The 23,552-nt window shown below is 40.3% G+C and overlaps 1 protein-coding gene across 3 annotated transcripts in view; it reads right to left on the reverse strand.

Annotated features, from left to right (window-relative positions):
- Window positions 1–4,688: 4,688 nt before the first annotated feature.
- The window catches only part of Rnf144b (ring finger protein 144B), a 161,120-nt gene continuing 142,256 nt past the window's right edge, over window positions 4,689–23,552 (reverse strand). For all 3 annotated transcript variants that reach the window (XM_048348403.1, XM_048348402.1, XM_048348401.1), the window contains exons 5-8: window positions 14,828–15,032; window positions 12,824–12,968; window positions 7,625–7,714; window positions 4,689–6,543 (exon numbers count right to left, since the gene is read on the reverse strand). In XM_048348403.1, coding sequence (XP_048204360.1) covers window positions 6,403–6,543; window positions 7,625–7,714; window positions 12,824–12,968; window positions 14,828–15,032 — 581 coding nt within the window. In that variant the 3' untranslated portion in view covers window positions 4,689–6,402. The remainder of the gene's footprint in view (window positions 6,544–7,624; window positions 7,715–12,823; window positions 12,969–14,827; window positions 15,033–23,552) is intronic.

Here is a 23,552-nt window from a genome sequence, read left to right on the forward strand (position 1 = left end):
TCTGGCTTTAATATCAAAAGCAAAATTGATACAAATATGATACAAAACTGATAACATTGGAAACCATAAGGATAGAAAATAGACACACCAGAAACTCATTCAGTATGTCCATTATTTAGAGACCCACTTTCCAGCTTCTGAAACTGCCAGTTGGTTATTAAATGATAGGCCTACAAAAACATTTACCTATGTAACATTCATTGATGGGAGAGAACTTGAATTTGAGTTACCAATCACTGAGTCTGGATTGTGAACATCAAAAGGCACATGTGGGAGGGTACTTCACTGGAAAGGAAAGCACTTCAGAATTTAAAGCATAGAACTTCAGTGAGCATTGAGGCTCTGATATCAGCAAGTCAGATGCATGCGGCCTTGTTATTTCTCTGTTCACTTGCCCACCCTCTTCTGTCCTCTGGTTGAGCCCCAGAGATGAGGGGAGTATGAACTCAAGGGCTGCCCAGTTTCCATGGGTATACTATTCCACACATCAAAACAATGACCGTAGAAACCAAGCACCAGTGGCTCACTTCTGTAATCTTAGCTACTCAAGAGGCTGAGATCTGAGGATCCCAATTTGAAGCAATCGGGGCAGGAAAGCCCATGAAATTCTTATTTCTACTTAACAACCAAAAAAATAGAAGTGGAGCTGTGTCTCAAGTGGTAGAGCACTAGACTTGAGCAAAAGAAAATGTCAGGCTCTAACTTTAAGCCACCGGGCTGACACGAAAAGGAAAACACACATACAAACACAGACTGTAAATGATAGTTTGAAATATAAAGTAGAAATATAAATTATTGTCTTACCTCTACCTCCATAGACACAGATAATTTAAAAAGGGGTGTGTTCTATTGAATGCACAGATCTTTCAGTTAAGACAGGCCTGAATTCACTGATAACAGAGTCCCACATTCTCTTTCTGCCTAGCACTCATTAATAGTCAGACTTCTCTAGGAATAGTCAGATTTCTCTAGGAAATGAACCCAATGTCTGTTCCATTTATCTCCTAGGCTTGTTTTCAAAATCCTTTAAATAGCTTAAATAAATAAAACATCTAGTTGCATAAACAAATTCTTTGCAGAAATTCATTTCTTTCTCATCCAGTTAGACACAATCTTTAGGATCTAAAGGAAAAGGAGATTATCTAACAAATGATAATAATTGAATTACTTTAAAAAACTAATTATAATTCTCCAAATTCATAATTTACATTGCAATGAGTTTGCTAGTTAGAGCATTGATTAAAATCACTGCTATCTAAAATGCTTCATTCAATATTTCTTTGGGAATGCAAATTCAAGCTTAGCAAATAAGGAGTGTACTTTGAAAATGAAATTAATGTTGACATTAGGGAAAAAAATACCATAATCCCCCAAACTGTTTGTACATGAATCTTACTGACTTTCCCCAAACTGAATTACTAGAAAACAAAATTTAAATGGGAAGTTGATTGTAAACATTCTCACTGAGATATCATTTTGGAAAGAATATACCAACATGTAATAAAAAGACATCAACACTAATACAGGAAAATGAGCTTTCAGTCTTGTAGAAACACAAGTGCTAGTGGTTAACCAACTTCCAGTATCCAACTAGCCAAGTCCTACTTTGAATACTAATGAGATGGAAAGGACCCTAAGTTAACACCTTATTGTAATACCGTTCTTTAAAACTCTTCACAAAGAAATAGGGTCTTCTAACAGACTTTTGGGAGATAAGGAATAATCTCAGAGAGCACTTAGTTCAACCCTGAACTGAACTGAAAAAAAATGGTTTTGACATGTATCAGTGTTTTACATGAGGTGGTAAGAAAGTTGTATTGTTGATTCTCTGGCTGATGATCAATTCCTGTATATACTGGCAGTGTGAAATATCTCTCTAAGCGAAAATATATCAGCAGTAAGTAAAGGTATTACATTGGCCCTCATTTTAAGACACACAGCAGCAAAGTGACAAGAATGATAAAGGAGGATGACAATGGATACAGTGAACAGGTGTGGAAAAGCACGAAGTCTACCCATTCTAACGAATGCAAGCTAATTAAAAAAAAAAAAAAAAACAAGGCCAATCATGAGTAGCTCACTTCTGCTGGTAATTCTAGCTACTCAGGAGATATGATACTCAAGGTTCTCCAATTAACCACCAGAAAGCATTGAAGTGGACCTGTGGCTCAAGGGTAGAGTGCCAGTCTTGAGCAAAAAAAAGCTCAGGGACAGGGCTTAGGCCAAGTTCAGCCTCAGGACTACACTTGAGAGCATGCACATACATACATACACACACACATACACGCACACACACACACACACACAAGCACGCACAAAGAAAAGAGGAGCAAAAAGAAGATAAGGTGGAGGAGGAGGAGGAAGAGGAAGAGGAAGGAGGAGGAAAAAGAGGAAGAAGAAGAGGAGGAAGAAGAAAAGGAAAAGAAAGAAAGAAGAAAAAAGTCAGATATTTTAAGACAGCAAGGTATCACTACCCTCAATGATACTGAAAATTCCAGTACTTCCTGTAAATTCTGAACCTAGGATTTAATAGTAATTTGCTTGGTTCTTAAAGGGAAAAATTCATACCACAGTCTAAAATTGTGCAGCACTACAAAGGTGAACACACTTGATTCCCTGATCACATTTATTAGAGCTCAAGTGACCCAAACAGTTATTTTCTTCATAAACATCCTGGCAAAATATACAACTGCAATTTCTTAAGTACATAACCTGGAACATGAACATTAACATAAGATGAAACAGCCCACAGGCATCAATTCCGACAGCTTTATAAAATGTCATTTATCTAAGGCATTTCTGTAATAGTACACATACACACACACACACACACACACACACACACATACCACAAGATTCTACATGCACAGGCAGCTATTCAAGAACAGAAAGAAAACATCCTTTAGAACCTCTTTAGATGGCTAAAGTAATATATAATGTAGATGATGAATAATTTCTAAGAGACCCAGATAGGTAAGGTTTTCGTTTTTTGTTTCATTGTTTTGTTTTGTCTTTTGATGCAGGCTATAAGAAAATTCACACTGTGAAATTATTGTTAAAAGGCCGCTTTCAAAGTACAGATTCCAAAGCCAAGATTCATGTTACAAACAAATGGGAGGCCTAAATTTCAAATGTTTGCTTCCTTGTGGCTTTCCTCCTCAGTCCCCTGCCTGCTACCAAGAAACCAGTCCCTGGAATAGAAGCAACAACTACATGTTTTCTCATGATATCCTATGGGTTTTTACAGTCCAATCACAATGTGCTGAGAGATTTCTGAATGGAGTCCGCTAGTCCTATGACCAAACAGCTTTGGTCATGACATCCAAACACTTGTACTATTTTTCTCTGGAATAAAAAGAGGTTAACTAGGATAAAATAAAGCTGTCAGAGAGAAGACGAAACAAGGTTAAGCTCTCAGTAGCTAATGATCAAAATGAGAATATTGGCTTCCAGTGTCAAACTGTCAGCTCTCTTCTTCATACACCAAGTCTCTAGTCTGGCTTGCACTATGGCCTACTGCCAGAGATATGTTTGAGTACCCACTTGTTCCTGTTCATTCTGACAATCTCACACATATTTCATGATTTAATTTCATGTTCATGTACTGAACAATTTTTTTAAATAAATGAATTTGTCATCCTCTGTGGGAAGACAAATTCAATTCTGCCAAAGAAATAGCACAGATATTTCTTCCATGTTAACGGCAAGTTCAAGAGCTCTTCCTCTGAGAACACAGCATTTCAAGTTACTTGAATTCTGCCAGTTTAAAGAGTCTTTGTGCAAGCAAACTCGGGGCTTACTAGTGGAGAAGTGGGTTGCCTCAACTGACATCCTTGGTATAAAAATCCAATTTCAGTTGAGTCTTTGTGATGCCCTGAGCAATGAGAAACACCCTTTTTCTATAATGAGGCAGCCTCATTGTAACACCAAATAAACATAAAGCAAATTAAATAAAGTAACAAAGCAAATTCACTATGCAAACATAAGTAACATTTATATTTGTGCTAATATGAAATACATCCATACATTGACAAGGGTATTTTTTTTTCCCGGAAGCTTTCTTAAAACTTCAAAGAAAAATAAAGTCATTGGAGAGTGAGAAATTCTAATACATGACTTAAAAATGATTTTGGTTGGCTGCTATTTAACAAATTCTAGAGTTTCCCTCTATCCCTCTAGGTTCTAAACAAACTAAATTTACATGGCCATACTACACATATGTCAGATATTAATATTTTCAGATGAATTAAAGATCTTTAAATGTACAACCCCACACACAATACACTTAGGATATTTCCACTACATAAACAAAATATCAGTCTTTAATAATAGGTCCAGGATAGCAGCAGTCTAATAATCTAGTTACCCAGTTATCTCAGAAAATATGCTAGGGTCCTAAATAGTCCTGATATGGTATCCCTGATTATAATTCTGCCACTGGAGAAAGTATTTTATCTTTTCAAAACCCAGTTATTCAGGGGCTGGGGATATAGCCTAGTGGCAAGAGTGCCTGCCTCGGATACACGAGGCCCTAGGTTCGATTCCCCAGCACCACATATACAGAAAACGGCCAGAAGCGGCGCTGTGGCTCAAGTGGCAGAGTGCTAGCCTTGAGCGGGAAGAAGCCAGGGACAGTGCTCAGGCCCTGAGTCCAAGGCCCAGGACTGGCAAAAAAAAAAAAAAAAAAAAAAAACCCAGTTATTCAAACCTGACTAATGGTATAGTGAAAAAAAAGTAGGCCACAGTGAGATGATATAAATCCAAACTATTGAAGCATTTCCATCTTATTCCTTATCTTGTTGTTTTATCAAAGGCCTGACCACAAAGAAAGCACTCGGTTGTCTCAACTGCTGGAAGAGCCATGTTAGGTTGTGCTGAGAAGAGAGTGCTCCTCTGAACTGCCTGAAAATATGTAAACAATTCTGTTAAATTAGTATTTTTATAGAGAGGGCATGATATTGTACTAAGCATTGTTTAAAAAGAGTTATGTTTCTGAATCTATACTATTGGCCAAGTTATAAACCTACAATCAAAATTCACTTATACACCACACACACAAAATAGCTTGAGAAACCATTTTATCACACAGGGAAGGGTTTTAAGAAAGGAGTTATTTTGGGTCTACTGTTAGGTATAGTCATGCATACCCACTGGGTAGAAATTCTAAGTGGACTATACATCATGACTCTAGATGTACATACATATGGACTTTAATGTTTACTTTTGATGGATGCTTCAGGTTCAATGCCAGCTCTGGTGAGGTTATACCCACAGGTTATACTTAAAAGGTCCCTGTTTTCTAGCTTTACCACTGCACCCCATACTCCCCATAAAACAATTTTGTAGACCACTGTTGCTAGCCATAAGAGAGGAGTTGGTCACCTTAGAAATGTAACATTTGCAACTGGTACATGGTGGTTCACACCTGTAATCCTAGCTCCTCAGGAGACAGCCAGCCTGAGCAACAAAGCTTACTAGACTTTATCTTAACCAATTGAAAATTAGATATGGTGGGTGCATGCCCATCATCTCCTGCTAGGCAGGAAGCATAAGTGAGGAGGATTGCAGTCCAGATCAGCCTGCACAACAAAACAAAACAAAAAAGTTCCTATTTTTAAAATATCAAAAGCAAAAAGGACTAGGTACATGGCACAAATGGTACAGTGCTTTGGTTAGGACCACACATACACAAAAAGGGGAATTAGAGCATTTTGTTTTCCACACTGCAACCCTTTTCCTGAGAAGGGACAACCCTCCTGCTTGAAGCTGAGATCACACAAAGAGAAAGCTATTGTGCTTCTGCCAGGTCACAGTGGGAATGCTGGGAATGGCACAGCCAGTGGTCATCACAGATACTGACTGCTAAGATAAACAGCTTGCTTCACTCTGAGAATTCCTCATGGTGCAGTTTCATCCTCCACCCCTCCCCATCCATGGGTTTCTGCCATGTTTCTCATGGTGGCCAAATCAACACAGAACAGACTTCTCTCAGTTAGCATCTATGTTGCCAACCGGGACAACACATTTATTTTACTGAATGTTAACTCAGGCTCCTTGAATTTGGCTAGAAAGTGAGCAGCCCCGTGGGATCCTTTGGATGACAAAATAACGATGTATCATTAGTTCCTCCCAAACAACCCCCAAGCTCCTCTGACATGCTCCATACACACACACAGTCTTGACTGTAGATCCGGGTTTCTTGTGACACAGGAACACTTGCACGAGAGAGATTTGGCCATTTTCAGAGCTGAATGCTTGTAGGCAAGTTCAAAGTCTGGACACAAGAGGCACTTCCAAAGTTTTGGCAAGGAGGAGGAGCCAAGATCACTAAGTGGGGTTTTGATCACTATGCTGTCTCCGATAACCTGGACATCTGGGGCATGTGAGCACAAACAGAGATCTTTAGGTTGTGGATGGGTCATGCTTTTTCTTCTTGCCCCGACAGGACTTGCAGACACAACAGATTATACATGGAGAGGCCAGGAGCAACAAAGGTGAAGTCACCAAGGCAATGATGCCCAATCCCACGAGAATCCCCACCACCTGGAAATTGAGAGAAAGAGAGAGAAAGAAAGGATAGTTTAGTGGTCAAATCGGCCGACGTGTATAATTATCCCAGCTATACTATCCACTGCCAACCAAAGCAAAACTGATACATTCAAACCTGAATCCCCAGGGTAATGGTATGGGGCTTTGGGAGTTGATTAAGAAAGTTGGGGCCATATAACGGGATTCATGCCCTTACAATAGGAGACATTCGAGCATTTGCTCATTTCCCTTGGCTCTCCACCATACGGGACCCAGTCAGAAAACATCCATCTGTGACAGAGGTAAAATAGGAAGAGAGCCCTCACCAGAACCTAATAGTGCTGGGTCCTGGAGTTCAGATGTCCCTGCCTCCAGAACTACATGACATACATTTCTGTTGTTTAAGTTATCCCTTCTCTGGGTAGTTGTTACAGCAGCCCAAACAACTATCATGCCATCTCAAGCATATAAGACCATTATATTTACATGCCCCTTGGCCAGTGTCCAGCAATGGCCCAAAGTGGACTAAAAAGACACAACTAAATCAAGGGTGAGAACAAACCGAAAGTGAACTCAAGCTCAAGCTTGAGTATGGGATGTTAATAATGATTACTAAGATATGACCACTGACTCCCTCAAAAGAAATGTAGCCTTTGATAAATATAAAAATACCACTGAAAACAAACCATGACTACTTTGAACCTGCCACATAAACACACAATGGCATGTTCAGATAGATCTAAGGCCCAGCAGGGGCCCATAGGATTTTAGAACACTGCCTTCAAAAGCTAATGTCCATGAAGAGTTTTAGGTAAGTGCTTCCATGGTTTCCAAGAGGGAAGAGCATCTGCATTCATTCTGTAGGTCATTGTCAAATATTGGGCTTTCTGGTGCCCCTCCACCAGTCCACAAGACTATGCTCATAAATTAACATCAGGTGGTTGCCCCCTCCACCCCTTTCCAGTTGTCCTTCTGCAAAGTCTAGCACCTCCCAGGTGACATAGCTAAGTAGGAAATGGATTGGAGAGAATGAAGAGGTAGATACTTAGAACTGCTAAATTGGGTTTAGCTCATGCTTCCTTCAAGGGCAGGGTACCTGGGTTCGGTTCCACATTACCGATGCTCTCGAGTGGCCGAGTTTATTCCTGCATGGCCCTTTGTCATAGTGCCTGAGGAAAATATCATTCTGTAAAACAAAAGCATGAGTTTCAGTAGGCATGATGTTTTGAGATGAGAAATGGATATAAACAGCCACATTGATCACTTAATGGTTATCAATGGCTCCCTCTAGGAATTATAGGTCTGTAATCTTTAGCACATCTTGGTAGGTTTGTAAATCACCAAGTGAAAACAGATTATAATCAGTAAAACTGATTGAATGATTGATTGATTCTATAGGGAAAAAAGAAATGACATGATCAGTTAATCTTACAAAGTTAATTTGAGCTCTAGCAGAGGTACAAGATAGAAGGACCATGATATAAACAGCTAAATTGAGCAAACCAGGTAGACTACACACCCTAGACTGAGAAGTGATGGAAAAGAAGAAATCATGGGCTGGGGATATGGCCTAGTGGCAAGAGTGCTTGCCTCCCATACATGAAGCCCTGGGTTCAATTCCCCAGCACCACATGTACAGAAAATGGCCAGAAGTGGCGCTCTGGCTCAAGTGGCAGAGTGCTAGCCTTGAGCAAAAAGGAAGCCAGGGACAGTGCTCAGGCCCTGAGTCCAAGCCCCAGAACTGGCAAAAAAAAAAAAAGAAGAAGAAGAAGAAATCATGGTCCTGAGATAATAAGAAATGAGTTAACTAGATGGAGGAGAAGGGACACAACAGTAGATGCTGGGTAGGAAAAGTCAATGGCTTTGTCAAGAAAAATGACAACATAAAGATGGTCTTTGTGGGGAAGATAATAACCATGGTTTAGACATATTGAACTTGACCATGGAGTTATCAGAGCAGGTCATGAGGGCAGTTCATTTCCTAGATCTGTATTTTAGAAAGAAGGATTCTGGCACCCGTGAGTATTCAAGGATGGAAGAAATCAGAGGTGGATGAGATTGCTCAGGAAGAGGTATAAACTGAGAATCAAAGAGGATGAATACATTCAACAATGGGTCAAAGGAAAGCCTAGAAAGGGAATTGAGGAGTAGCCAGAAAGATGAAAGGGAAACTAACAGATACAATAACTGGCTTGGTGTTGGCCATGATGTCAGTGAAAGAGAGAATCTAAGGAAGATAAGGATGTAAGTACAAATGGAATTTTATCAGTAAGAAATCACTGGGAGGAGGGCAGAATGGACAGGGTAGATAGGATGAATGAGAGTGAATAGGGTAAAAGTAAATACACAGAGTGTTTATATATGAAAACAGAGCAATAAGACATGCCAAAATTGTTTCAAACAGAGGGAGAAGGAAGAGTAGTGGAAGGGGTAAGTTTGATGAGGATATATTATATACATTTATGGAATTATCAGAATGACATCTTCCTTGTACAATTGATAAATGCTAAGAAAAAATGAGGAGCTAGGCAATGATGGCTCAAGCCTGCAGTCCTAGCTACTCAGGAGGCTGAGATCAGAGTCTATGGTTTGAACTAGTCTGAGCAGAAAAGTCTATAAGACTCCACCTTCAAAATAACCCATAAAAGGGCTGGGAATATAGCCTAGTGGTAAAGTGCTCGCCTCGTATACATGAAGCCCTGGGTTCGATTCCTCAGCACCACATATATAGAAAATGACCAGAAGTGGTGCTGTGGCTCAAGAGGTAGAGTGCTAGCCTTGAGCAAAAAGAAGCCAGGGACAGTGCTCAGGCCCTGAGTCCAAGGCCCAGGACTGGCAACAAAAACAAAACAAATAAACAAAATAACCCATAAAAAGCAGGGCTAGGGGCATGGCTTATGTGATAGAGCACCAGCCTTGAGCAAAAAAAAACTGATCAAGAGTTCGAGATTGCATTCAAGTCTGATACTGGTATACACACACACACACACACACACACACACACACACACACACGACCACAAAAGGAAGGAAGGAATTGAGAGAGGGAGGAAAGGAATGATGATAGAGAGGAAGGAAAGGAGGTAGGGAGGAAGGGAGGGAGGGAGAAATCTCTCCAATCTTTGGAGAGGATACAGTCAGTATGAGACCATGTGGCCCATCTTATGATATACTGTAATGACTAGGGATAAGTAAATGTTAACAGCAAGAGCTGAGTTTGCTTTTTCAAAGCTCATCTCCTGAAGAATGGATACAAATGGGGCAGGGGGAAGTCTGCTCATTCTTAAAAGGCACATCATGGACCTCTGGACTTAGTAAAGGAGCAGGAGTGAAAGTTTAAGTCACAAGAGAGGACAAGACTAAGCCTACAGAAAGTAACCAGAATCCCACGCATATCATTAAGAATACTTTGGCCTGAGAAACTGCAGGGATAAGTTCAAAGTAGGAGCAAACTCAATGCCCCAGCCACACTGTAGTGTCTGTGTTTGGGGTCAGTCTCAGGCTTTGATTTTAGAAAAGCACTCCCATCTTGGCTGCCAACTTTCCCTGAGTACCACCATATGGCAGACAACACTTGCCTGGAGGAAAGTATCATGACCACAAGCCCAATGCCCTTGTCTAAAAACAGAGATGGTGACATCCAAAAAATAAAATAATGGTGGCCAGAAAAAATGCTTTGATGGGCTGGGGATATAGCCTAGTGGCAAGAGTGCCTGCCTCGGATACACGAGGCCCTAGGTTCGATTCCCCAGCACCACATACACAGAAAACGGCCAGAAGCGGCGCTGTGGCTCAAGTGGCAGAGTGCTAGCCTTGAGCGGGAAGAAGCCAGGGACAGTGCTCAGGCCCTGAGTCCAAGGCCCAGGACTGGCCAAAAAAAAAACAAAACAAAAAAAAACGCTTTGACGTCTGAAATCTGTGTATTGAGCCATTTAACATCTGCATCATCTCATCTCAAGTACCATAGAATACAAGTGGGAGCAGAGAGTTCTCAGCAACATTATCATTGCTCAGCCAAAGATTGGGGACCCAGCACCCACAGTTAATCCCTGACACCAAAGCCTTCTACAGAGAACCTAATGGGCCCAGCTGCCTTGTTCCTAGGAACCCAGTTAAGAGTCTGGATAAACCAGAAGGAAACAAAAAGTTATTTATTTTGCATTTGTAAAGCAGGTAGGAAGTTTAGTCAGGGGAAGTCCTCATCTGGAATATCACTTAAGATTACACACAGGGCCAGGAGTTTGGCCTAGTGGTAGAGTGCTTGCCTAGTATGCACGAAGCCCTGGGTTCAATTCCTCGGCACCATATACACAGGAAAAGCCAGAAGTGGGCAAAAAGAGCTCAAGGACAGTGCCCAGGCCCTGAGTTCAAGCTCCAGGACTGGAAAAAAAAAAGATTACACAGTATGTCTTACATTACACATGCTTATAATGTAAGGAGTCATGGCAACTTTATTTTTTTAAGGTGAACACATAATTTCAACCTGAGCAGATGAAATTCTAGAGTCTAAAATGAAATGTTCATCTTCACTTTTTCTATTGTATATCACTTCCTAAAACCCTAAGACAAAGCTGATTGATTTTCTTGCTCATGGATGTCATCTTAAATAACCTATCTGATGTTGGGTTGTTTTTTGTTTGTTCTCATTTTTTTCTATGACTGGGCCTTGTGCTTGCTATCTGAGTCATGCCTCCAACCCACGACTTCCAGTTTTAACAAGTAAGGCTTGAGGTAGCCATAGGCATCCCTTGTAACTCAGGCCTTCACTGTGTGTTAAGATACTAGAAGACTAAACATACTGATTATTGGATTAAAGCAAACCAAACAACAAAACCAAGAGCAGAGGAGAACATAGCAACTCAACCGACTCAAGGCTTGCAATGATGTGGGTAAAATATCCAGGTCAAACTGTCCAAACAATTTGAGGAGTTGGAATATCTACAATGGACCTATACTACCTCAAACATGGAAAACTGGAATTGATGTAAGACCTTACCACCACCTCTGAACTCTTGAGACTAGCATTCACCTTGGCATAGACCTGAATGAAACTGTTCCTAGATCTGAGATGACTGCTACATGAATGGTGAAGGAAAACTACAATCAGACATGTCCCTTGATCCAGGAACAATGACATAGCAATACCACTGTGGCCAATGAATGAGAAACAGTTATTTACAAGACACTGTTGGCTTGAATTGTTTTACTGTTTCTTTAAATTCAAAAAGAGGAAACAACCTAATTGTGATCAGCAGAATAACTAGCCCCCAACTCCTCCCATGACCCAATCCCAAGAGGAATGTGTCCTTAAATGGTAAAAGAAACTTTGCAGGTGTTATGGTGTTAAGAAACTCTACTATTCAAAGGGATTCAAATCTAATGTTATGAGTTTTAGAGATAAAGATCCTTTCCTGGCTGTGGTCAGAGAAAGCAATAACCAGGAAAAAGGTATGTGGCTTGGCCAGCTTTGAAGATGGAGAAAGGGAACTGCCAGCCTAGAAATTCAAGCAGCCTCCAAAAGTTAGAAAAGCAAGGAAACCAATACTCATGTAGCATCTCCAGAAAGGAGCACCATCTATTGAAACCTCAGTACTAACCTGGTGAGATCTAAGCTGAACTTCGAATGTACAGGAATCTAAGAAAGCAAATGTGAGCCACAAAGTTGGTAACAATTTGTTACGATAGTAATATAAAACAAAGATACTTATAGGTCACTACAGGCCAGAGAGATGCCCATCCAAAGCAGGAAATGCCTTTAAACCAAAAGTTTGACTGTAAAGCTAAGACACCCAAAGTTATCAAAAAGAGCTTTTATAATTGTCTAACGTAGCAGGGGCTGGTCAGCTGTACCTCAGTGGTTGTGTCCTCACCCAGCACAACCAAGGACAAAGGTTCAATCCTTAGCATCAACCAAAAGGAAACAAATAACAACAGCTATAAAAATAACCATTAAGGCTAAAGTCCTACTAAAGAAAAATTAAATCCCTACAAGATAAAAAATAGACTCTGTGTGTGTGTGTGTGTGTGTGTGTGTGTTAGTTGCGGGGCTTGAACTCAGGATATGGGCGCTGTCCCTGGGCTCTTTCTGCTCAAGGCTAGCACTCTACCACTTTGAGCCACAGTTCTACTTCCTGTTTTTGAGCCTGGGTTGGTTTTTGAACCATGATCTTCAGAGCTTGGCCTTCCACATAGCTAGGATTACAGGTATGAGCCATCAGCGCCCAGCAGACTTGATATCTTTAAAGTCTGTTAGGCAGGATAAAGCACATGAAGAAAACGTGTTCAGGGGAACTCACATCCAGGTTCTGCAGACAGTACCAACAAAACGTGTGCTTGCAGTTCTTGCACATCATCTGAGCACAGCCTTCGTTGCGTTCAATATAAACCCGGCAAACAGGGCATTGCTTAATGGGGGCTTCGGCGTCTGTCCCAAAGAGGGGCCTGAAAACAAAATGGGTGAGAAATTATATTCAATCAGTGGTCTTCAACTGAATTCCCATGGCTCTAAATACTTACATAATAAGCTCTTAGTTATCTGTGCTTATGAATTCATTTCCAAAGAAATGGATGGAGGAGAGGGGAGTGGCAAAAATGAGAAAGATACTGATTATGGAGTTGCTCAGATCACTCAAAACAAGGAATTTTAATTTACTTAGTTTGGCACTTGGTAAATTATATTAATTATGCTTTCCACAGCTGAGTTAACTCATTGATCCACCAAATTAATATTTTGCTCCCTGAGCACATTGTCTGAATAAGAAGTACAAAGAGTCAGCTATGGCACAAAGAAACTAGCTCAGGCTCCAAGTGGAGAACAGATAGTCTATCTAATGATCTGCTCATTAAATATAAGTGGAAGAGTAGGATTAAAAAACCAAGACTATAAAATAAATGAAAATTCCTGATCCAAATTAGGATGAGAAAGAGCTGTAGCACTGAATTACGTTTTAGTTATTATTCCCCATAACCACCATCCAGCACACAGGCGATTGACCCACAGAGTTGTCAAAAATCTATCATCAGATTTGGTACCTCGTGTAGTGGTGGGAGGGTTTATATTTTACTTATTTTTCTTTTGGTGCCAGTACTGGTGCTTGAACTCAGGCCTGGTGCTATCCTTTAGCTTTTTCACTCAAGCCTGGCACTCTGCCACTTGATAGAGGTTTTAGCTGCCTAGTTGAAATCCCACAAACTTTTCTGCCCTGCTGGCTTAACAACTTCATCCTCAGATCTCAACCTCCTCGGTGACTAAGATTATAGGCATAAACCACCAGTGGCCAGCAAGAGTTTCTGTCTTAATCCCTCTCTTTTCCCCTTGGGGTAACAGACTCATAGAGGACACAGAGATACTAAGCTGCAATGGCAGAACTCAAGCCATCCTTTCCTCTGAGCTCTTCACATTGCCCTGTGACATGCATCCAAAAGAGCTTACCACTGTGCGAATGTGGAAGGACTGGCTCTAAGCTGGCAGAGGAGGCTCCTGCCGGCCTGTGTTAGATCTCTTTGTCTTTCTCTATTTGTTTGGTCTGAAATGCAAGCCCAGCTCCACAGCCAGGCAGCATGACTATTTCTGAAGACTAGATCGACACACTCAATACGTGGTAGCTGGGTGATGACGCCAACTGGACTAGAACACTGTTTGGCTTTTGTTGTTGTTCTTGTTCTTCTTGCTCATGCAGAACAGCTGTAGCCTCAAACAAAGCAAGGAATCAAACACAAAGGTCTCTCACTGAGCCCAGCTGCTGCTATACAACCATCATATTGAAAGGTATAGATTTCAATGCTTTTCATCCTAACAAAATTCCGACATTGGCATCGTCATTTCAGAGTATACTTTCAAGAAAGGCACACTCTTCCTCTATTTCTTAAGAAGTTAGGGACAATGATGCACTGCTGTGGTTAGCTACAGTGGTTAGCTACCTAGCTCTGTTATGGTTAGCCTATTTCCTAAGCTGTCAACTGAAGCAAGTAAGAAAGCAATTTGTCTCAATTTGCAAGTAGAAGGAGGATCTCTCTCAATGGCAGGCAGGCCAACGGCTATGGAAAGGCCGTGCCCTGTGAAGCGTCTCTCTATCTAAAATTCATGTTATTTTCAGCAATCCCAAAACAATGCTTCTGGGAAAATCCTTCAAATCCATTTTAGAAGTGCTCTTGTTACTCTTCATTACCAACTCACCAAATCTGAAACACTTCTCAAGAAAGTTCTAGAAGAAAGTAACGAACGCCCTCACACCTGCCCTAAGGTAACCCCTTTTCAATGCAACTCGGCTGAGACTGAGTCATTTCCGTTTCCTTCTTACCCATGCTCCGTTGGCAGGATGATTGGCTGGATGTCTCTGCAGGAGACATCTGCATGCCAAGCATCCTTGCAACACGAACAGAACTTGAGGTGACAAGAAGGGCATTCCACCAGCACCGGCTGTCCTGGGTCGCTGGCTGCCACGGGACATACTGTCTGACAGTCTGCCACTGGACACCATGTTCGGTGGGGATCCAGATGCACTTCTGCAATGGAAAGAAGAAGAAAGCAGCGATGAGCTCTCTGTGCTGATTCAACCTTTCACCCAGTCACCCTTTTATACAGACTAACATGTACTGAAATGCAACATAACCACAACTCAATTCCTACAACTCATCTTCATAAGAGAGCCAAGCCAACCACCCTCATTCACGAGGTTGCTCAGCCCTACTATATTTCTCACATTTCTCAAATTAGGGGCTAGTTGATCCATATTCTAGTCTACTAGTGTTCTCTCTGACCCCAAACTGCAATGAGAGAAAAATTTCTCGCCTTCAGGCACTTGAAATAGGCCAAAACTTCAAGTATTATTTGGGCACTATCGGAGAAGAGACCTGTCCATGGAGAATCTTTAAGTTTTTTTAAGTATTTTTCACAAAGGATTTTGTTCTTTTAGGGTCCTAAGAAATAGGTAGTGTAATAACAAATTTCCAAACAAGGAAGTCAGAGTATCTGTTGATCTGGGCATTCTGTGGTCCAACCAATGTGCTGGGTGGAGACAATTAGTCAAAAACCCACATGCTCTAAAAACAAGAAGTAGAGACTTCGCAGAGCATGAAAGGATAGTTATTTCACACTGGCCAGATCCACATAACTGGTATACAGGAGGAACAAAAGATAGACTTTGAGGGTAAACAACCATTTTTTCTTAGATTTCCCTTTTTTGTTCAGTAACAGGTTTCTGTTCTTTTCCTTATACAAGACCTTGAAGAAAATATATAACATATGAAAAAAAATGAGGTTGGTTAGAGGGAAGAATAGCCCTCTACTTGCAGAACCAATGTTCTGCAAATTCCTCAGGTGTGAGACTCTAGTGTTAAACCTCCAAGGGCTTGGGATTCATAGAAATTTATACTCAAGAGGCAAACAAATCCAAACAGTGAGCAAACGGAAAATAAGGATATTAAGTAAGAGTTAATTATCTTGTAAATTTAATGTTGGGAGGAGAATGAAATGTTTCAGTAAATACTGTCTCCATTGATGACTAGCCTTGAAAAAAAAAGATTGTTTTTATTTCAAAAAATACCATCCTTGTCAGCCACTGGTGGCTCACGCCTTAATGCTAGCTTCTCAGGAGGCTGAAATTTGAATCTCAGTGGTTTCAAGTCAGCATAAGCAGCAAAGTCCATGAGACTCATATCTTCAATTAACTACCAGAAAACCAGAAATGGAGCTGTAGCTCAAAGTGGTACAGCAATAAACTTGAGGTGAAGAGCTCAGGGATAGCACCCAGACCCAGAGTTCAAGGCCCACAACTGACAAAAGAAAAGAATGGAAAAGAAAAGACTACCATCCTTGCTGGGTACAGGTAGCTCATTGTAGTCCTAACTACTCAGGAGGCTGAGATCTGAGAATCATAGTTTGTAGTCAGCCTGGACAGGAAAGTCCATTAGATTTTTTTTTTCTTGCCAGTCCATTATGTGGTTCCAATGGTAGAGCTCTAGCCTTGAGCAAACAAAAGCTCAGGGACAGCACTCAGGCCCCGGGTTCAAGTCCCAGGATTCACATGCACGTGTGCATGTGCACACACACACACACACACACACACAAAACATAGTAGCATCCTTAATTGTATTGTCTTCTCTAATAATTTGAGGACAATTGTGTTTTGGCACAAATAGAATCAGAAAGTAGAATCCTATGATAACTCAAAAATTCCCAGACGTCAAGTGAAATTGGCCCTCAGAGAAGGTCAAACTTTAACAAGTCCAGAGGATGATGAAACACATCGGATTTGAACAATAAACTGAAAAAATAGTTCTGAAATTAAGTTAATCCCCTGGAAATTTACCTTGTATTCTATCAACTCAAATTTATCATTTCTTTTTCATTCCTCTCTATATATACACTTTTCATTCTATGCTTTTCCTTTTCAGTAAAACCCTCTCTCTAATTTTTGTCCAAGTCAAAGCTTTTCTTTTTTTTTAAAGGACCTACTTCTACTGTGTGCCTGCCTTAATTTAGGGGAGGTCAAAGAATCAGGATCTTATCCATTGCTCTTCTCTATTCACTTCATAGAGGTGTCCTTCCTCTTTAAGTTGTAGGCCAGAGCTGTATGTATCATACTTTGTTTTTGTGCTCCAATTTGCCTGACAAGGTAATGGATGCTATGTATTGATTTAAAGCAGTAATTTGTTTCCTTTTATTTTCTTTTAATGTTTTTGTTGATTGTGGGGCTTGAACTCAGGGCCTGGGCACTGTCCCTAAGATCTTTTACTGAAAGATAGCACTCTACCACTTCCAGCCACTGCTCCACTTCCAGTTTTGTAATGGTTAATTGGAGATCAGAGTTCCCACAGATCCTTCTGCCTGGGCTAGCTTTGAACTGCAATCCTCAGATCTCAGCCTTCTGAGTAGCTAGGATTACAGGCATAAGCCACCAGCAACCGGCTGCTTTTTTATTTTTAAAGTCCAACCTAACTCCTGTAGGATTTAGAATACATATGTTTATTATGTTTATTTATATATTCAATTATATAGATTTGCTTATAGTATAATAAAAACAGCATATTAATACATATCATATATTAATACAATGTATTAGTATGTTAACATATACTATATTAACATAATATATATTAATATAGTTATAGTAACCTATCTTTATGATAAATTAATGTGTATTATATATATATTAAATACCATCTTAGAAATGCCCTGCATTGAAACTTATTTTCCATACATTTCTAACACTCTCATTGAAAGATGTGCACAGCAAACTAAAGTCATCCCATTTCAATCCTGCTGTTAGAAGTATATTTGATCTGTATGACACCATACATCTCAACTCACATCAATCAACACTCTCAAGTTTAGAAAGATCATTTTGACACAACATAAGATTTTACATACAGCATTCCAACACTAAACCTCCCCACTTCAAAGGGGAACTACAGAAGACTTGCTTTCAAACATTACAAGTAAAATTATCCTTTCTAGAACTTGGTTCTCTGTAACTCACGCCTGTTTCACGTCCTGTGTCATTAGTCTTCAGGTGAGCGATCAGGTGCCTTGTGACACTCATTCTTGTCTACTGCATTCTCCTAACCTTATTTGAACAAATTGCTCAGCACATCCAGCATATCTGATACTCCAGCTTCTACGTTCTATGTTCTATGATCCTTCCTTTCTCCTCTACCCTAACACTGTTTCCTTCGCTCCCATCCATGACTGGTAGCTAAGACCCACTGAAGACATCTACCTTACTTATTTATAAGGACCAGGGCTATCACTAAGTGCAGCCCTCACTTTAAATTGGACTATATAAATGTCTTCTTCAGGCATGACCTCTTGTGATTATAAGACTGAAAATTAGGCCTATGCCTATTTCTCATTATTCACTCAACATATAACAGTTACTTGTTTAGAGACCTGGGCATAGAAAACTGAAAAATAGAGACTTCCCTCTGCAGAAATTTCACTGCATGAAAATCACAGTATAAAAGGCCAGAGGATGCTTAAAACAAACACCAAGTCCAACCCCTGCCCCGCCAAGAAACCAAGCAATGTGAATCAAGGACAGTGCATCCCACAAGATGTAAAACTGAAATTATAAGCAAATACCTAAGGGAAGCTCTTAGGTAGAGATAAGGCCTATTTAACAATTATTTACAGCAAGTTTCCTGTGCTCCTTTTACCCAGCTATTCAGAGTGAAACTTCCCCATTTTAATCATTTCTGAAATCTGAAGGAAAAACTAGTTTCTCTTAATCACAGAACCAAGTGGCTAACACATGCTGAGATGAAACACATAGATTAAGCCAGAAGGAGCTTAAGTGCCACATAAACAGAAAGACAGGGAGAAAGAGATGTGTCCTTGAGTTAGCAATTCTGCAGGTAATCAGCATGTCAAAGGTAAAAAAAAGGGAGAGAATAATCTCTTTCAGACTAGTAGATACTGTATTGAAAGGAAACACCAAGTAAGGGTACCATAAGTCCTGTTCTGAAATAGTCTCTTGCCACATGACAAACACCATCTCCACACCCAGAACTAGTGACTCACACCTGTAATCTTAGCTACTCTGGAGGCTGAGATCTAAGGATCTTAGTTCAAAGTTAACCAGAGCAGAAAAGTCCTTGAGATGGTTATTTCCAATGAACCACCAAAAAGCTGGAAGTGGAAGTGTGGCTCAATTGGTAGAATTCCAGCCTTGAGCAGAAAATGCCAAGAGAGGTGTGAATGCCTTAGTTCAGTCCCCACTACCAATACAAAAATAAAGGAATATATAAACCAACCAACAAACAAGCACTATTCTCCATCTCTTCCCAATGTCACATTAAAATCAACCATGGTGGAAATACTTATAATCTTAAAAATGGGCAGATGCTAGAAATCAAAATTGCTTTTCTCACCTAGAAAGACTGCTTAGCAGCACATCCTAGAATACAGGGCACATTGAGATTCAACACATCAATATATAAAACCAACATCTAGCACAGAAAAGCATGGAGCAGAGTGGGAAAGTGAAGGGTGAAACTCACTCTTCACAAGAGAAATCAAAGCTGAAACAGTGACAGTTCTGTTAGCCGTGTTTGCTGATCAACCCTTTTCACTTCCTGAACATCTGTATACTCCCAGGTATACAAGCCTTGAATAAAATTCACATGTGTACCTATGTTCTTCTAAAGAGTAGGTACATTTGACAAGATATACTGACTTACTGTTCAGTATGACTTTTTGTACATCTACCTGGGTTCTTCAGCTCCAGTATAGTAACAGAGTCCCCTACCCTGGAGCACAGGCTGTTTCTTCTGCATAGAATCACAGCATGTCAAAATAGATGCTTCTAGATCTCCTTAGGAGTCTTTCCAGCACTCTTGGATGAGACACACTATGTATTTATGCCCGTCTCAGTGGATACTCTTTTGCACACAGGAGAAAACAGAAATCAGATGTCTGGGAATTCAAACCATTACTATTCTGAGGCCCCCATTTAAGATAATTAAAATAAAAGCAAAGCACTGGTACTGGAATTTAACATAACATGCACCAGTACTGTTGGGGTTTTTTTGGTTTGTTTGTTTTTGCCAGTCCTAGGGCTTGAATTCAGGGCCTGAGCACTGTCCCTGGCTTCTTTTTGCTCAAGGCTAGCACTCTACCACTTGAGCCACAGCTCTACTTCTGGCTTTTTCTGTTTATGTGGTTCTGAGAAATCGAACCCAGGGCTTCTTCATGCATGCTAAGCAAGCACTCTACCGCTAAGCCATATTCCCAGCACCAGGAAATGCTATTTAAAGTGATTTTCTACTTCAGCCTTCTGACAATTATTGGGAAAGAGAAGCAGTCTGGCAGATTCAAGCTACTTGGGAGATTTAAGGACTCTGTCTGACCCAAATGGCTGTTTTCGATTTTCAAAACCAGAAGCCAAGACTTGCTGTTCCCCCTGTCACCAACAGCATGACAAATATACAGTAAGATAGTTTTAATATTGTTCTTCTATTCTCTCAAGTGACAAGAGCGGTCTTGCTGTCATCCTCTACCATCATGAGTCTACAGTAAAAAATAGACATCATAAATTTGTATCATTGTAGGAAGCACCAAGTTAATTTAATTATCAGCTGAAATAAATCAAGTTGCTTTGATTTTTATGACCCATTGCATTTTTTATTATGCCAAAATTAATTTGCTTTCCAGCATCTCAAAGAACAAGTCTTCTGCAGATAGTTAAAATGCAATTAAATTGATCAGAATTAATATCTGCTACGGTAAATATTCTGAAGCAGAGGTGGCCCTCATCAAAGGGGTTGCTCTCAATAGGGGTGAAGAGAAAGAACCATAGAGTTTAAAACATGGAAACAGTGTTGGAGATCCATATAGTCTAACTGTGAAATTAAGACTCATAAAAGGATTTAGAACAACTCGGGGTTAAGTGCATCCTCATTTACTCCTAGAATACCATTGTCTGTCACATTCCTGAATGCATTTTAATCTCTTCTAGCAACTGTGGAAACTTTTCTCTTAAAAGTGGGCAAGTGCAATTCCCTACCACAGCAAGTCATGACTGCTTTGGGGGTAATAAGACTGGGTAGGATTCATCATTGAGTAAGGGTAACCTGTATTAAAGGAGACAGTAAGATACATGACCTAAGCAATGAGCACAATGTCAAGTTCCCATATAATTCTCTAGAGCCTCTCACCTTAAGGAGGGAAACAGGCTGAAAAAGATTTGGATTAAGATGAAAAACAACGGGGGTGATTTTTCTCTGCCATGTACTCAGTCCCAGGCCAGCTTAGGTGTCACCAAGAGACCTGAACTGAAAAATAATGAAAACAAAAAGAGCTAGGGGCATAGTTCAAGTGACAGAGTGCCTGCCTAGAAAGTGCAAGACTCTGAGTTCAAACCCCCATACAAGAAGGAAGGAAGGGCGGAAGGAAGGAAGGAAGGGAGGAAGGAAGGAAGGAAGGAAGGAAGGAAGGAAGGAAGGAAGGGAGGGAGGGAGGGAGGGAGGGAGGGAGGGAGGGAGGGAGGGAGGGAGGGAGGGAGGGAGGGAGGGACTAAAAATAGACCTTGGGGTCCGGTGTTACTACTCTTGGCCATATACCTGAAGGAGTATAAATCAACATATATCCATATCTACCAAAGCACTATCAATAATATCCTCAAGCTATGGAATCATCCTACCCAATAACTTAAGAAAATATTATACACACACATATGCACACACAATGGAGCATTATTCAGCCATGAAGAATAAAATTACATTATCTGTAGAAAAATGGATGAAACTAGAGGTCATCATGTTGAGTGAGACAAGCCAAGATCAAAAGTAAAACATCACACATTTTCATTCAGGTGCAAAATCTAAAATCTAGACCAATTAGTCCTTGTACCCATTAACACCATCACTGAGGAGGGGATGAATACTAGTGATAAGAATGAGACACGAGCATAAAAGAAAAACTATCTGATTTGGAGAATGTATACATACACACACACACACACACACACACACACACACACACACACATATATGACAGCACTGAATATTGGTTTGTAAAGGAGGGAGATAAGGGTTAAAAGAGTATAAGGATGTGTTTAGTTAAAATATGTTGTAACACATCTATGGAACTATGGAATGAAAGTACAATTAGTATATATTACTCAAAAAACAAAAAATAATAACAACAACAACAGGAAAACAAACCCCTATCCTACTTAATTTTTTATGAATGAAACAAGATGACTATCTCATTTGTAAGAGTTCTTGACTACTACATGATAATACATGTATCCAAGAACAGACATTAATTTGCAAAGAAACTAAAGCAACATACAGTTGTGTAAAGCAAGACAGAGACTCCCCAAATAAAGATAGTGCTTATGTACTAGAGACGGATAACCTCAACCCAATTAAGAGAAAACTTCTTTTTTTTTTTTTTCTGGCCAGTCCTGGGCCTTGGACTCAGGGCCTGAGCACTGTCCCTGGCTTCCTTTTGCTCAAGGCTAGCACTCTGCCACTTGAGCCACAGCGCCTCTTCTGGCCGTTTTTTTTTCTGTATATGTGGTGCTGGGGAATCGAACCCAGGGCCTCATGTATACGAGGCAAGCTCTCTTGCCACTAGGCCATATCCCCAGCCCAAGAGAAAACTTCTTTGAAAATGTGCATTCTGGTGGCTGGGAATGTAGCTTAGTGGTAGAGTGCTTGCCAAGCATGCATGAAGTCCTGGGCTCGATTCCTCAGTACCACATGCACAGGAAAAGCTGGAAATGGCTCAGTGGCTCAAGTGGTAGAGTGCTAGCCTTGAGCAAAAGATGCTCAGGGACAGCTCCCAGGCCCTGAGTTCAAGCCTCAGGACTGGCAAAAAAAGAAAGAATAAGTGCATTCTATAAAAAGACAAGCAAAACTGTACCACTAATAATCAAGTGTGTGCTTTGAGAACCAACGGAAAGTTAGCCAGTGATCACTAACACACGCCAACCTTTCGATTCCATTTTCCTTGTTGTTATGGAAAGGAAAACCACAGATAGTAGCAGCCAATGAAAAAGCTGAAGATTCAGATGGATAGATGTGAGTACAATAACCAATGAACAGCAAACAACACACCCTCTTTTGTGTAAGAGGGGTTTTTCTCTAGTTTTACTTACACTAAACTACTCATTTCTTTTTTTGCCACAAAAACTTAAAAACAAAAACATGAAAGGCAAGCTAATTCAATATGTTACATAAAGCAGAAGACCATACGCACATAGGACCATAAATTCATGACTAACAAAAGAATTTTGTGTGTAATAGGAACTGGATAAAACTAAGAATAATTTTGGTAACTATCAGATATAGGCCTTCCTTTCATTTGATCCTACATTTTTCCACAGCAACAATAACCTCTACAGTTCTGACTTTCCAGGCTAGCCAATCAGATTTACATTCAACCAATTATTCTTTCAACCCATTAACAATATCACTCACTAAGGTTGTAAGGTATCTTACGGTCTTCTACAAACAGTTCCGCATAAAATATTTTCCTAACATAGACCTCAAAATCACCTAGTTGGTAAAAGCCTTGAA

This window comes from Perognathus longimembris, chromosome 6 (assembly GCF_023159225.1).
Source record: "Perognathus longimembris pacificus isolate PPM17 chromosome 6, ASM2315922v1, whole genome shotgun sequence".
In the NCBI taxonomy this organism is placed as follows: domain Eukaryota; kingdom Metazoa; phylum Chordata; class Mammalia; order Rodentia; family Heteromyidae; genus Perognathus; species Perognathus longimembris.